General features: G+C 35.6%; 1 protein-coding gene across 2 annotated transcripts in view; it reads right to left on the reverse strand.

Moving 5' to 3' along the window:
* Nucleotides 1-8,341, reverse strand: part of LOC127975139 (zinc finger protein ZFPM2-like) — a 144,447-nt gene extending 136,106 nt beyond the window's left edge. The window contains exon 1 of one of the 2 annotated variants that reach the window (XM_052578960.1): nt 7,753-8,341. In XM_052578960.1, the coding sequence (XP_052434920.1) occupies nt 7,753-7,792 (40 nt within the window). In that variant the 5' untranslated portion in view covers nt 7,793-8,341. The remainder of the gene's footprint in view (nt 1-7,752) is intronic. The other variant, XM_052578961.1, reaches the window with a different exon arrangement.
* Nucleotides 8,342-13,507: the final 5,166 nt, after the last annotated feature.

Below are 13,507 nucleotides of genomic sequence, written 5' to 3' on the forward strand. Positions count from 1 at the left end.
TACAATGTTAATACTAATAAATGAATATATAATACATAAAAATTATATTAAAAAAATATTTTATACGAATATTTTGTGATATACAGTAAATATATTTTTATTTGATAATCATATCTTTATTTTAGTTGTAAAGCTCCTATTTTAAGTTTTAATACCCTTCCAAAGAAAACAATTGTATTGGTCGGAGGGTTAAAAAAAACAAAAAAAAACATAGAAATTCCTTAAAAAGTCCCTAAAAAATAAATTAAAATTACACACAAATTGAGACAATCGTTGACATATCCAGGAAGAGGACAGGCATAGAAACACTGAAAGCATATATCAGATCATTTGTTATTGGAATGATCGGAGGAAAAACTCTTAATAATAAACTTTATCAAAAAAGTTTGAGATCTTTTCTATAGAGGAAATTGTAGAGGACACACATGAGAAGATTACTGGGTCTTTTTCTCAAGAGGAAAAAAAACCCCTGCTGTTTAATCTCATTGGTGTCTTGAAGAAACAATTGAGATGTAAAAGAGATCTCATTTGTGATTTTTTTCTTTCCTGAGGGCAGTATCAGACTTTAAATACTGATGATCCATCCTTCCTTTTCTGTCTTGATCAGAATGCAAGCCGAAGAGAGTAAGCAGACAGACAGAGCAGAAACGGTCAAATCGATAATCTGAGAGTCTAAACTAGATTTCGAAGCAGTTTGCCACTCTCTGCAGCAAGATAAGATAAACTTTCTTTGACCTGAGCGATAAAGTTGCCATGGCGATCAGGGAGAACACTTTCCCTATTGATATTGCGCTGATGTAACAACAAATAGAAGCAGATCGCGTGGCCGATAGCGCTGATTAATTAATACCAATATTGATCTGTACAAGCAAGACACAAGGCTATTAACTCGAAGGCTGAAAGTCAATTGTTACCTGGAGCTCAATAGACTGATCACTGATATCGCAGCCAAATAAACTAAACAACAGACGACACAGATTAGTCAAGTACAATTTCTGCGATTTGATCTTGTTAGGTCCTTCAAGACAGAGTCAAAGGAAAAAGTTGACTAAAAGGGACAGTTCGCACAAAAATCATTTACTCACTCTCAAGTTGAACACAAAGAGGAAACCAATCAAAAAGTACTATAAAAGCAGTTTAAAATGAGTCATGCACACTATATAATAGACTACTCCTTAAAAGTTTTTAGAAAAATGCTCACCAAAGCTGTATTTATTTGATCAAAAATATGGTAAAAATGGTCATGTTGTGAAATATTATTACAATTTAAAATAGCGGTTTTCTAAATGAATATATTTTAAAATGCTATTTATTCCAGTGATGGACAGCTGGATTTTCCATTACTCCAGTCTCCAATGTCACATGATCCATCAGAAATCATTCATACTGATTTTTTATACATGATACTTTGATGAAAAAGAAGGCTCAAAAGAACAGCAATTATTTGAAAAACTTTTGTAGCAATATAAAAGTCTTTGCTATGCCTTTTGATCCATTTAATATATTTTTTTATATAATATTTTTTTATTATTATAGAAACAATCTTCATTTTAATGTAAACTAACTGTGAAGAAATTACTGAATGATTAACAACTACCAGGCTTGTGAAAATTAATGAATTCAGAATTGAAACTAATGTGAATCTGAAGTGACAACCGTACATTGATGAGTTGCTCTCTTGAGATGAACATATTGTTTACAGTGTTTCTTTCTGCACAAATATCAGAGCAAAAAAAAGGCAAACTGTCAGCTCTGGAATCATCTGTGAGGAATTCAGGAAAAAAAAGATAAAGAGGAAACTTCGGCAGGAAATGGCCTCCACCTTTTGAAAGCACTAACCCTGATGCATCATCGACTGTTTTCCAACACAGCGAGAGAAACAGACAGACAATCTGACAGTGAGAGAGGAAAGGAAAAAGGGGAATGTTTGGGAGAAAGGATGGACCAGAGACAGAAATGACAGCATTCCTCTACTCTAATAATGGATGTGCAAACTCTTCACACACATCTGTATTTTCCTCCCTGGAAACGGACACTCTACATCTACATGCACACTCATTTAGTGGAACTACAACTGTGATGTTTAGATAAAAACACAACATCAATTCATTTCTCCGGTAACCAGTGATAATAACAAGACTGGAAAAATACGCTACATAAATACAAAAATGCAAATGCTTATAGCTGCACAAGCTCGATTCTGTGTATTGTGTGTATTGTTGCATTTGGAAATGGATCTTACTGTAAATCATATTACAACCCAAGCTTTCAATTCCAACCCTGATGCAAAATTGGTTCTATTGCAACGATTAACATTAACTATTCTTTTATAGCCAGTTCTGTCTTTCAGGTCAACTGTATATATTATATATATATATATATATATATATATATATATAGAGAGAGAGAGAGAGAGAGAGAGAGAGAGAGAGAGAGAGAGAGAGAGAGAGAGCGAGAGAGAGAGAGACAGAGAGAGAGAGATGCATGCAGAAGTTTGTGAACCCCTTGCAGAATCTGTGAAAATGTGAATAATTTTAACAAAATAAGGGAGATCATACAAAATGCATGTTTTTTTTATTTAGTACTGTCCTGAGTCAGATATTTTACATAAAATATGTTTACGTTTAGTCCACATGGTTAAAAAAATTTCTACAATTATTAAAATAACGAGCGTTTAAGTATTGGTATAGCATAGTAATGCAAGAAAGTATTCAGAATGCAAATGAGCATATGCAGACATTGGTCAAGCATTTGCATATACTTGATAAAAGCAGATGATTCCAATCTTGTCTATCCATCAGAAAATTTGATTTCTATAAGTGTGTGAAGTCGAATGGCTCCTTCAGCTTAGACAAGGCGAAGCAACGCAAGCTGTAATTGGCAGCCAACAGATGTTGAAAAGGAAAGTTGGCATTCAGCAGCCATTTGTCATGAGACAAATCTATGAGGAACACAAAAAATCTGCATGCTTTCATCAGTGGAATCTACCAAAGAAAGGTCTCAAGTATGAGAAAGTCATCCCAGAGGAATTTCATTATTACCAAAAACATGTTCTCCTCCAAAACCATTGGATGCTTGGATGCTTAAGCTGATACACACACACAGACTTGCAGTGTCAAAACTTTCCCTGATGATGAAACACAGGAGCAGACCGCAGACATAAATATGTAAGCTCCATATACATTCAATAATTTGATCAAATAAAAAGGCATAAAAATAGAACTACATATAGTAAACCGCCTGCATGGTAAACCACAGAATTCAAACCACACACACCATCCGTTTCATCTCCAACATAAACATATCCATGCACTCACGCACACACACACACACTGACATGTTGGCAGCCAAGTCAGCAAACACTCTCACTGCATCATTATAAGTTGAGACTGTGATAAACCCCATCCAGAGATAGACGTGTCACCTGATAGGCCTGACGGAGGTCTCGTATGTCATCATCATCCATTGGGAGGAGCCGAGATGATAATCACACACTTATTATGAAGTCATACTGAAAGTCGATTATACACACATTCACAAAGAGCAACAGCAAACCTCCACCCGAGATCTCTGACTACCATTTTCCAGCACCGAATGCTGGCAAATCCTCCCTATACTTCAGTTCGAGCATACTAATCATTTGGATCAGCACTGGAACTAAAAAAAAAAAAAAAAACACTTTAAAAGTAGCTATTTCAGTCAGATGTGTTTCCTTTGTCAACTGTCAGCTGAAAACTGAGTGGTCTGAAACAAAACTGCACTTGACTGTGTTGTTGAACCCCTAGTGGTTAGAATTAGTTTATCTAGCAAACATCCTGCCTTAACAGCATGTTACTGCTGCTCATTTGCATAAAGTGACATCACCAGTAGTTTGATTGACTTTAGTTTGCTACAAACTGCTGTTTCTCTGAGCAGTAAAGACCACCTTCTTTGATTAGCCATCTCAATAATTTGGACACTGACGTGCACTGTGAGATCGCTGAGGAACTGGTAACTTTCAGTCATCCAAATACCAAACAGGATGGAACTGTAGGAGAGCAGCGTCAAGAATATCAAATATCTGGGGGAGCAATTTGGCCAAGGTCACGGGTTTGATTCCCAGGGAGTGGATGAAGTGATAAAATACATACCCTAAATACAATTAAAGCCGGTTTGAATAAAAGCATCTGACGAATTCATATATCAAGTTGTAAAGGTTACATTTTTAGGCTAGTCTGTCTCAGCGATCTCACAGTGCTCATCAATGTCAAAATTATTGAGATTGGCAATCAAATTATAGATGGTGGTCTTGAGAACGAGCATGAGGTAAACGTAAATGTTTTAATGATGATTCCTATGCAGGCAATAGACAGCAAGGCAGCTCACTAGATTTTGAAAGAGAGCTGAAAGAAAAACCGCCGTTTAGCATCCCACAAAGCAAAGTGACGTTTAGAAGCGCACAGACATGCAGCGAGCAAAAACAGATGGAGAGAGGCCTTACCCATCAACCCGCCTGCTCTCCAAGCCCACACATGCAACTCCAGGGGCTATTTTACAGACAAATTACACCACGGGGCACGCTTTCCATTCGCCAACCCTTGTATCTGCCCTGCCTATTAAAGCGCCACCAGGCATTCCTCAGCACAGACTGAGACATCACGCTCTCCTGCGAAGCTAAACGTGCTTCATCTCTAACGCATCAGCGATATTTTCATCTCTTCCTGTCATAAATTTTCACTGGCCCTGGCTTGGCCTGGTTAACAATCGGGCCAATTTATTGGCATATTGGCATGAGGTGATAAGGGCTAAAAACAACAGCGGCGAGCAGCCGCTCGTGGAGGTGAGCTGATAACACAGATATGAGCTCCCATACAAAACATCTCACCCTCCATCACCTCTCTATCAAACTCTTATTACGATGAGAAGAACTGAAAGAGGAGAGGGTGAGAGGGGTCTTCAAATCACCGGTGGGGGCGGGAACCAAAACCAACACAAAATAAATATGAATAAAAAATGGGATCAGATGTAACGTTCAGCGCCAAAAAACAAGGAGAAGAAATACATAATTTATCACTGCATTATCGGGAAATCCAGGCAGCCTAATCAAGGAGCAGTGGATGACTATTTTTTGCCTTATCATCCAAAGTAGTGGAAACGGAGAGGGAATTATCAGCCGGCTGCAGATTGCTGGGTTGGAATTTTAATGGTAATAATCGTAGCTCTGATGGTATATCTGCCTGCCTTATCATTCCCATTATCTGGCCCTATCTCACAGGCATCGGTGCAAATTAATGGTGCTTTTTCAGCACAGTGTTTTTATCATTGCTCAGAGAGCACCCAAGGGGAGAGAATAAGCTAAATATTAAAATACTGCATAAATCACTATTTTAGATAACCGACCAACGTATGGCAGTGGAGGGGGGCTACGGTGCCCAACAACCTTTTTGTCCTTTAGAATGACTCTCGGTCTCTCTGTGCACTGGATCAGACGGTCTCTTCTTCTCTCTTCCTCTTCCTGAAGTGCCAGAAAGAGGAACTACGGACTCCGCGTGACCTTTCGGAGCCAGAGACAATACCCTGATATTATGAATACTCTAGTAACGGAGCTGTGAGAGCCATTAGATAACTCAGTTCCTGGCCATCTCGGATGCATTTCAGAAGGAAATCGATGCAGAACGATTTGCATGCAAACGCCTCGGTCAACAGTTTAATGACTCGAGCTCATTTCGGGTATTCAGAAGCTGTCATGCGTGTCGAATGAGATAACAGAAAGTACCACATCAAACAAAATATGCAAAGATTGCTTTGCACTGACTGAAAGCCTTCAAACATATTTGTATTTACTGTACTGCATACTAGTACAGTCAGACAATATTTGCTCTGACAGAATACATCTCAATGTGTCACGCAAATGACAGAACGTTCAAAATAAAACATTTTCAAAGAATACAGCTTTTTTTTTTAAGTTAAATTTAACTTTATGTACATGAGCTCAACAGAAGCATGAATGATCTCATTCACACACACACACACACACACACACATATTCAAGCAGAAACATTTAATTTCACTAAAACAAACACATACAAATATTGAAGCGCCGATAAAAAAGATATATGGCTTTTAAAAGTGTGCAATCTCGCTTTATCCCTTCTTAGTGGCTCAGTTTAACCTGTTCCTAAAAAATCAACATTTCTCAACAGAGGAAGAAGATTCTTCATTCTTCCTCCCTACGGTCCAAACACACAAACAGGCTGCTTCTAAAGGCCTTGAACAGCGATCGCACTTGGCTCTTTCATTCACAAAAGATGAATGCAACAAAAGCCAGCCTATTTGATTATTATATAAAAGACAGAACTGCAAAAAATACTGTCTGAACTTTTCACTTCGTGAGGTGCTGAAAATATTCAGGTACTATATCATAACAGTGTCCTAAAAATAGGCCCTGAAAAATGGAAATGCTCAAGCTGATGGTGTATATTTTATGAAACACATTATTTATTCAACTCTGTAGAGCTCTGCAGATTATTCTTTGTCATATTTATTAAATATTATATTTATTTTAGATCACATAAATACTTTTTTGGAAGAATGCATTTAAGGAATGCAACAACTAAATAGGTTTTGTTTTTACACATTTAGACATTGCCTAAAAAAATTAATTAATTATTTTTTCTTTACACATTATCATAAGTGCACAAACTATATTTCAGTCGTTATTAGCATGTATGATGGATTCTGGGTGATTGTTTTCTGACATCCACCGCTGACTGTAAACAGACCCTTAAACCCTTTTCACAAGTATCGCTGGACGTGAATCTACAGTGACTTAAAAACTGAATGACAATTCAGCTATCATAATTTTATACATCTTGCCAAACAAAAATAACGCGATAATAAAATGTAAAGAATAAAAACATGACATAAAAATGTGATAACCAATGTATTGCCTGTTATTCATGGAAAACATCTTAACATGGTCAAATATAAAAAGTCTGAAAGATGAACAGACGCAAAACACTATTTACACCCTTTTAAAGAATCAGCTGAACATCTTCAAATCTGAAACTACTTTAAAATAAAACACTGAATCAGATTATGAGATTCTCACTACGAAATAAAAAAAATGTTCTGCATTAAAAAAACATGCATAACTATTACAAAAGCACTTCTAGAAAAACAGCTGCATTTTATTTATTTATTTTTAATTCTGTTTGATAGCCAATAATAAACTTGCAATATGCATAAATACTAAATAAAAGCAAAAAAGAAAACAAAATATGCAAGACTTCAAATGTCACTATTATGAAAAACAACTCCACATGCCTTAACAAATACAAAAAAGAACTGACTGTAAACAGACAATCCTGGGGCTTTGAAAGAATCAGCTTAACATCATCAAAAACAACTAATTTATTCAGTTTCTGTGATCGTCACTATGTGAAACTTTAAGAATTAAATACATTTTATAGCCTACAACACAACAAAACTAAAATATGCACTAAGAATTAGTAAACGCAAAATGAAAGCATATCAAACAAGTCCTAAAAATGTTACATTCACCGTATCACGCGAAAAACAAGCCTCGTTAAATACAAAAACACCGAACATCAAACGAGATTTAAAGAAGAACTAAAACAACAACATTTGCACCTGTGCTGCTACTATCAGTTGTCATAATAAACTGATATATCTAGATCTTCCTTTCATCCAACTTTACTCCGCTTGGCTTTGAAACAAATAGTAGTAATCATAATAAACAGAGGAACTTACGCTTGATTTGCCGGGGGTTGCTCTGCTTTCTGCGGGACATGTTGATCCGGATGATTATTGATTATTAACAATTAGTATAGATTATTATGAGAGGTTATTATGGATCATCCAAGAGCCGAACGGGTCGCAGAAGGAATGAGGATTATTCACAGCCTCTTGCTCTCACACACGCGTCCCCCTCGCTCAGTGCGTGCGCACGAGTGTGTGTGTTTGTGAATGTATGTGTGTGTGTGCGCGGAGCCGCTGTCCGCTCGGACTGAAGGCGGAGGGGAAGGCGTTTCGCGCTTTTGTTTGAACATGAATTTTGATCCACCGCGGTCGCCGTACACACACAATCTCTCACATATAATGCTGTTAAACTTCACTGTTCATGTGAGGACTATTGTTCCGAAAAGCGCCACACTCAAATCGCTTCTGTGTCCATTGTTTTTGCATAAAAGTTATTTTAAAGGTTTGATAGCTGGAAATCCCTAATACAATATTCTTATTTATGTATTAATGACTTAATTTATCGAGTATAAAGTGTTTCTTTTATCTCATAGACATTACCAAAATATGTGTCCTCAGCAGAGCTGAGAGAACTGCTCGCGTTTTTCTTAGCCAATCAAAAACGTAAATTACCTGCCAGTCATCATCTGTGTTCAGGTTTTGTAAAGTCTGATTGGCTGCCATTCTTTAGAGGGCGGGGTTTTAGAACAGGTGTGGTTGAAGTTAGAAAGACAGATAATAACGACTTTAAAGACATCCACTGAAACTACCACATTTAAGCATTGTTTTAAATATGCTTGATTACTCATAAACAATTTATATAGAGGCTCAGCCGACAAAAACAGCAAACTCCTTTTAACGAGCGCGTCCTGACGTTCTGTGACCTGTTTACTGTAGCTATATTTTATAAACTTGACAAGTGTTCATAAACTTGAAAAAGAATTGTGTTTAAATGCTTGAAATTAGTTTTGTTGAACGTACATTTTAATTATTTTTAAATCAATCTTTTATTTATTTTATAAATAAAATATAATAAAAAACGATTTATTTGTAAATTATATATGTGCTCGATAATTTTGTACAAATCTAATGTTTTTATTTTTAATATAATAAACATAGGCCTATACTATGTTATTTAATAGTTTTATACTTTGATGTCTAAAATAATAGAGTAATTAGGCTACAATTATATAATTGTTTTATTTTGACCACTGATTCAAATATGCAGTTTCTTTATATTAAACCAACACATCTGATCTGTGTGGGTGAATCTTCTTTGATAGCACATTTAACATTTTAAATGTTATAGATTCAGTGTAGTTCAATGTATTTATAGAGCCCAATAAAAAAAAAAAAAAAAAAAACTCTTAAGCTGCTGAACAAATATAGTTATGAGCATATGTCCTATTCAGAATTATCTTTTGTTTTTGTTTTTATTATCAAATAAAACAATAAAAAAAGATATTGTATAAAAAGCGTATATAAGAGAACAGATGTTAAATGGCTCAAATTAATTTTGTCTTTTGTGATTACTGGGTGAGGATTTAAAAAAATAATTTAATGGAAAACTACATAAAAATTTCCCCGACTTTTTCAGTCCTAAATCTGAAATCGACTTAAACACAAATGATTAAAAAAATCCATGTTTGAATTAAAAAGTGATTTTCAACTAACTCAGGACTTTTAATGTGCTACTTTCAGCATGCATATGGTGAAAAATATGTTCATATATATATTTTAAAAAATCAGGCAACTTCCACATCACAGAAAATCCCTTTATTCAAATTTGAAGTATCATTTCTTAAACAGTTTCAGGGCCCGGAAATCGCCTTCTTCAATTAGCCAGTTGAACTGCCAAGTAAGACAAGCAAGTCGCCTGTGAAATTATCTTGTAACCCAATTCCGGGACTTTGGAACGGAGTCTGAAACTACGGCATAATTTCAAGGGGTTAACTAGTCAATGGAGCTGCACCTTGAGGAAACCTTTATCTGTCTCTGTGCAGTTTGCTTCTGCTTTCACCAGCCATTACACTCTGGCAAGAAGTGTGCTCTTCCCAGCATCCTCTGCTCCAGCGCTGGCGGGCTGTGAGCTCCAGCCATGAAGGAGAATAACGTTAGTGATTCACAGCTGAGTTCTAGTTCTGCTTCAGATCTAAATGTTGGTGGAAATCTATATCAAAGTTGTATCAATTATTATGTGTAATGTTTTAAAGCTCATGTTCATTGTCTATAAACTACAACCAGATTGAAGCTTCTTCGTGTCATTTTTGAGACACATTCAAACATTGCTCTGTTGTTTGAAGAGCCTTCCTGCTCAACCAATGGCTTGAGTTTGGGGTGGAACTAAACATTTGGCTGAACCAATGGCAGGCAGTCATTATTTTTCCAGTTCTACTTGGTGCTATTAGTGGCACGCTGAGGCTCATGCCAACATGAAACCAAAACTGAGGCTTTTTACCTTCTTAAAGCAGGTTCCTTTTGCATAGTATTCCAAATAATAAGAAGTTAATATTTTTTATAAAGACAAAAATAAAAAAAAATAAAATACCATACAATTTTTCATGGAATACCAATTTTTAAAGGAATAGTTTGTCCATAAATGAAAATTTGCTTAAAATGTACTTACCCTCAGGCAGTTCAATATGCAAATTAGTTTGTTTCTTCAACAGAACAGGTTTGGAGAAATTTAGCCTTATATGACTTGCTCAACAATGGATCCTCTGCAGTGAATGGGTGCCATCGGAATGAGAGTCCAAACAGCTGATAAAAACATCAAATGATTCTCAAATGAAGCTGTGTGTTTGTAATGTACTTTAGCACACCATACATGCCTCTCTTGATATTATATTTGGTGAGTCAGTGAATATTTTATGCTTGTTTCTAAACTGTTCAATGTTAAAGGATCATTTCTGAATATTTTTCTATATTGTTACATTTTCTCATGCAATATTCTCTAAGCTCATCTCCTGTTTCCTATTGTAATGAATGTGTGATCAGTTTATTCATCACTCCAAATATAAAACATCATCTGTAAATCTAGATTAAATCATTTTTCCAAAAAATATTATTATTTGTTTTCCTCAATAAAACATGCCTGTTAGAGAATTCCAGATTTCTACAGAAGCCCAGTTTGTGCAGGACACTTCCAGCTAATTTAAGGCTCACAGTCTGGGCCTACACTCATTCCGACACTTTCGTAAAACGCTATTAATTTCCATGTTAAAAAGCTCATTATTCTCAATTCATTCACAGCTGTTCTCTTGAACCCTGCACTCCTTGTAAATAAGAGTAATATGTTGCATATATGCTTATTTCTATTGTGCGCTCACGTGGTTTTCACATCATTTGAAGGCCACAGGTGTCACAGTCTGTTGTTTTGTGTAATTCTGAATAGGGCTGAGTATGACTTCTCTGACCCTCTTTGAGCTCCTGTGGCAGGTCATCGGCAGTGCGTGTGGTTTGTATTAACGAGTACCTACAAATTAATTAACTGACCCCAGGCAAGAGCAGGGCCACCCTGTCCTTTCTACGCTGTCTTTTCATATCGTTCAAGGTTAGATTACATTTGGAAACATGTTTCATTTCTTCAAAATGCTGTATGCACATATGCAAAGAATTAGAGGCTGTTTTAACCAATCAATAATTGAATCAAAGTGTTTTGCTGCAGGAGATATAACTGCAGGAGGACGGCGTGTGTAAATGCGACACAAAATCAGTCACAATGATCAGGAAACGCTGCTCTTTCTTAATGTAACCTTGTATTTTGTTTCAGGGCCAGATTAAATTAATCCAGGCACACCGGGTCAGATAATAAATATAGCTGAAAAATACTGTATAATAGTGTGCTGTATAATAATGATTGCTAAGGTGTCGTTCATCCCAAATTCAAAGCACACAGAGACAGCCACTGCTGCATGCATGTCATCAAATATAGTTTCGTTTAGTAGCAATGCATTATTGAACGTTATTGTTTCCATTTACAGACAGAACAAAACAATTTTTAGACTGATTTACCAGATAATATAATTATGAGGTTATTAATCTGCTTGGCTGCCTGATTAAGAGTGGTGATTCTGTCTATTGTTTTCACAAAATATTCAATGTCATTTTTAAAGATGTAAATCATAAATTTTGGTGCAATATCACAATAAAAACTTAGCTTATGTATGCTTTTTTTGTCTTTTAATTTTACATAGAAAGACTTTATTTAATAAATGTATATGTATATAATAATTTTTTTTAAATGTTTTCTTTACTTTATATAATCGATTTTTCAAACAGACAACACCAATCTTTTCCACTGTTTCTTCAGGTTGTTTTTAATCTTTCATTTTATTTATTTCTCAATGACAGCATCCTCCGGGAAGTGACATGTTTGGTGTTCGGTGGTAGGAAAAACAGCAGCACAAACATCGGCTAGTATTAACAATTAAGTTAACAAAATCCATAAAATGTATTTTTTCCCCTTTTTCTCCCCCTGTATTTTTAAAGTTTTTTTAAAGCTGATTTTCTTTTTCTTTCTTTCTTTCTTTCTTTCTTTCTTTCTTTCTTTCTTTCTTTCGAATTCCAGTTTCTTAATGATTTCATTCTCCAGAATTTTTTTTTTTTTTTTTACTTCATAAGATCCTGTATTTTTTCCTTTATCTTCAAAATATTTTCCATAATTTATTTTTCCTTTTTCTCTAAATCCTGTTAAATTGAACAAAATCTCAATGGCATCACCTTTCAAAAAGTGTCATAATTTCTGACCTTTTTCTTTTTCAACAGCTGGAAAAAAAACAGCAGGAAGTTAATGAAATTTATAAGATGTTATATTTTTCTTTCTTTCAAAATCCAGTTTCTTAGTTACTTCATTATCCAGGAAGTTTTCTTTCTTTCTTTCTTTCTTTCTTTCTAACATTTTAAAAATTCATAAGATCCTGTATTTTTTTCCTTTGTCTTCAAAATATTTCCCCCCCAAAAAATCCTGTTTCTTAATGACATCACCTTCCAGAAATTGTCATAATTTTTGCCAGGTGTTTTTTGTTGTTGTTGTTTTTAACAGCTGAAAAAAAAAAACAGCAGAAAGTTAATGAAATTTGTAAAATCTTAGAATTGTCAAAAACAACAGCAGAAACATGTTGGTTTTTAACAATTAATTCAAAGACTTCTGTGGTGTTTCATGATACATACAGAAATGTCTATCATGAAACATCATGGGCTGCAGAAATTCCTAAAGTTCTGCTTTTGACACTTCTCATCCCAAAACACTCCAAAAATAGCCAGATGTTGAGGCTTCTTTGAGCATAAATTCAGGGAGTCCAGCTAAATTGTGAACTCCAGATTAATTTCACACCACAGCTCAATCCCTCAGGACCTTGGCATGCGTTGGATCATATTCTCACCGCCACGGCGCCTCGTGTTGGTCCCGCAATTTGACGGACAGGTACAAATCTATGTGAGGTGGAGGGCGCCTCCATCACGGGCTGCAGCAGATGGTTGAAATAATTAACATGATGCTGTTCTCATCGCAGGGGAAATCAGTGGCATGGAGATCATGCCGCTGCTGCTTTAACACACATACAGTGAGGAGTTTAATGGGAACGTTAAATGAAGGGATTTAGAAGACATATGGGATCGTGCTGTGATGATAAAAAAATGCACAGTCATAGACGTATTTCACCGGTGAAGATATTTGTGAAGATATTTGTCCAGTCAAAAAAATCTTTGCCTGGGAACCTAAAAAAATATCAACCTGACTACACAGGTTACGCTAATGAAAGTCATT

This window comes from Carassius gibelio, chromosome B16 (genome assembly GCF_023724105.1).
Source record: "Carassius gibelio isolate Cgi1373 ecotype wild population from Czech Republic chromosome B16, carGib1.2-hapl.c, whole genome shotgun sequence".
Classification (NCBI taxonomy): domain Eukaryota; kingdom Metazoa; phylum Chordata; class Actinopteri; order Cypriniformes; family Cyprinidae; genus Carassius; species Carassius gibelio.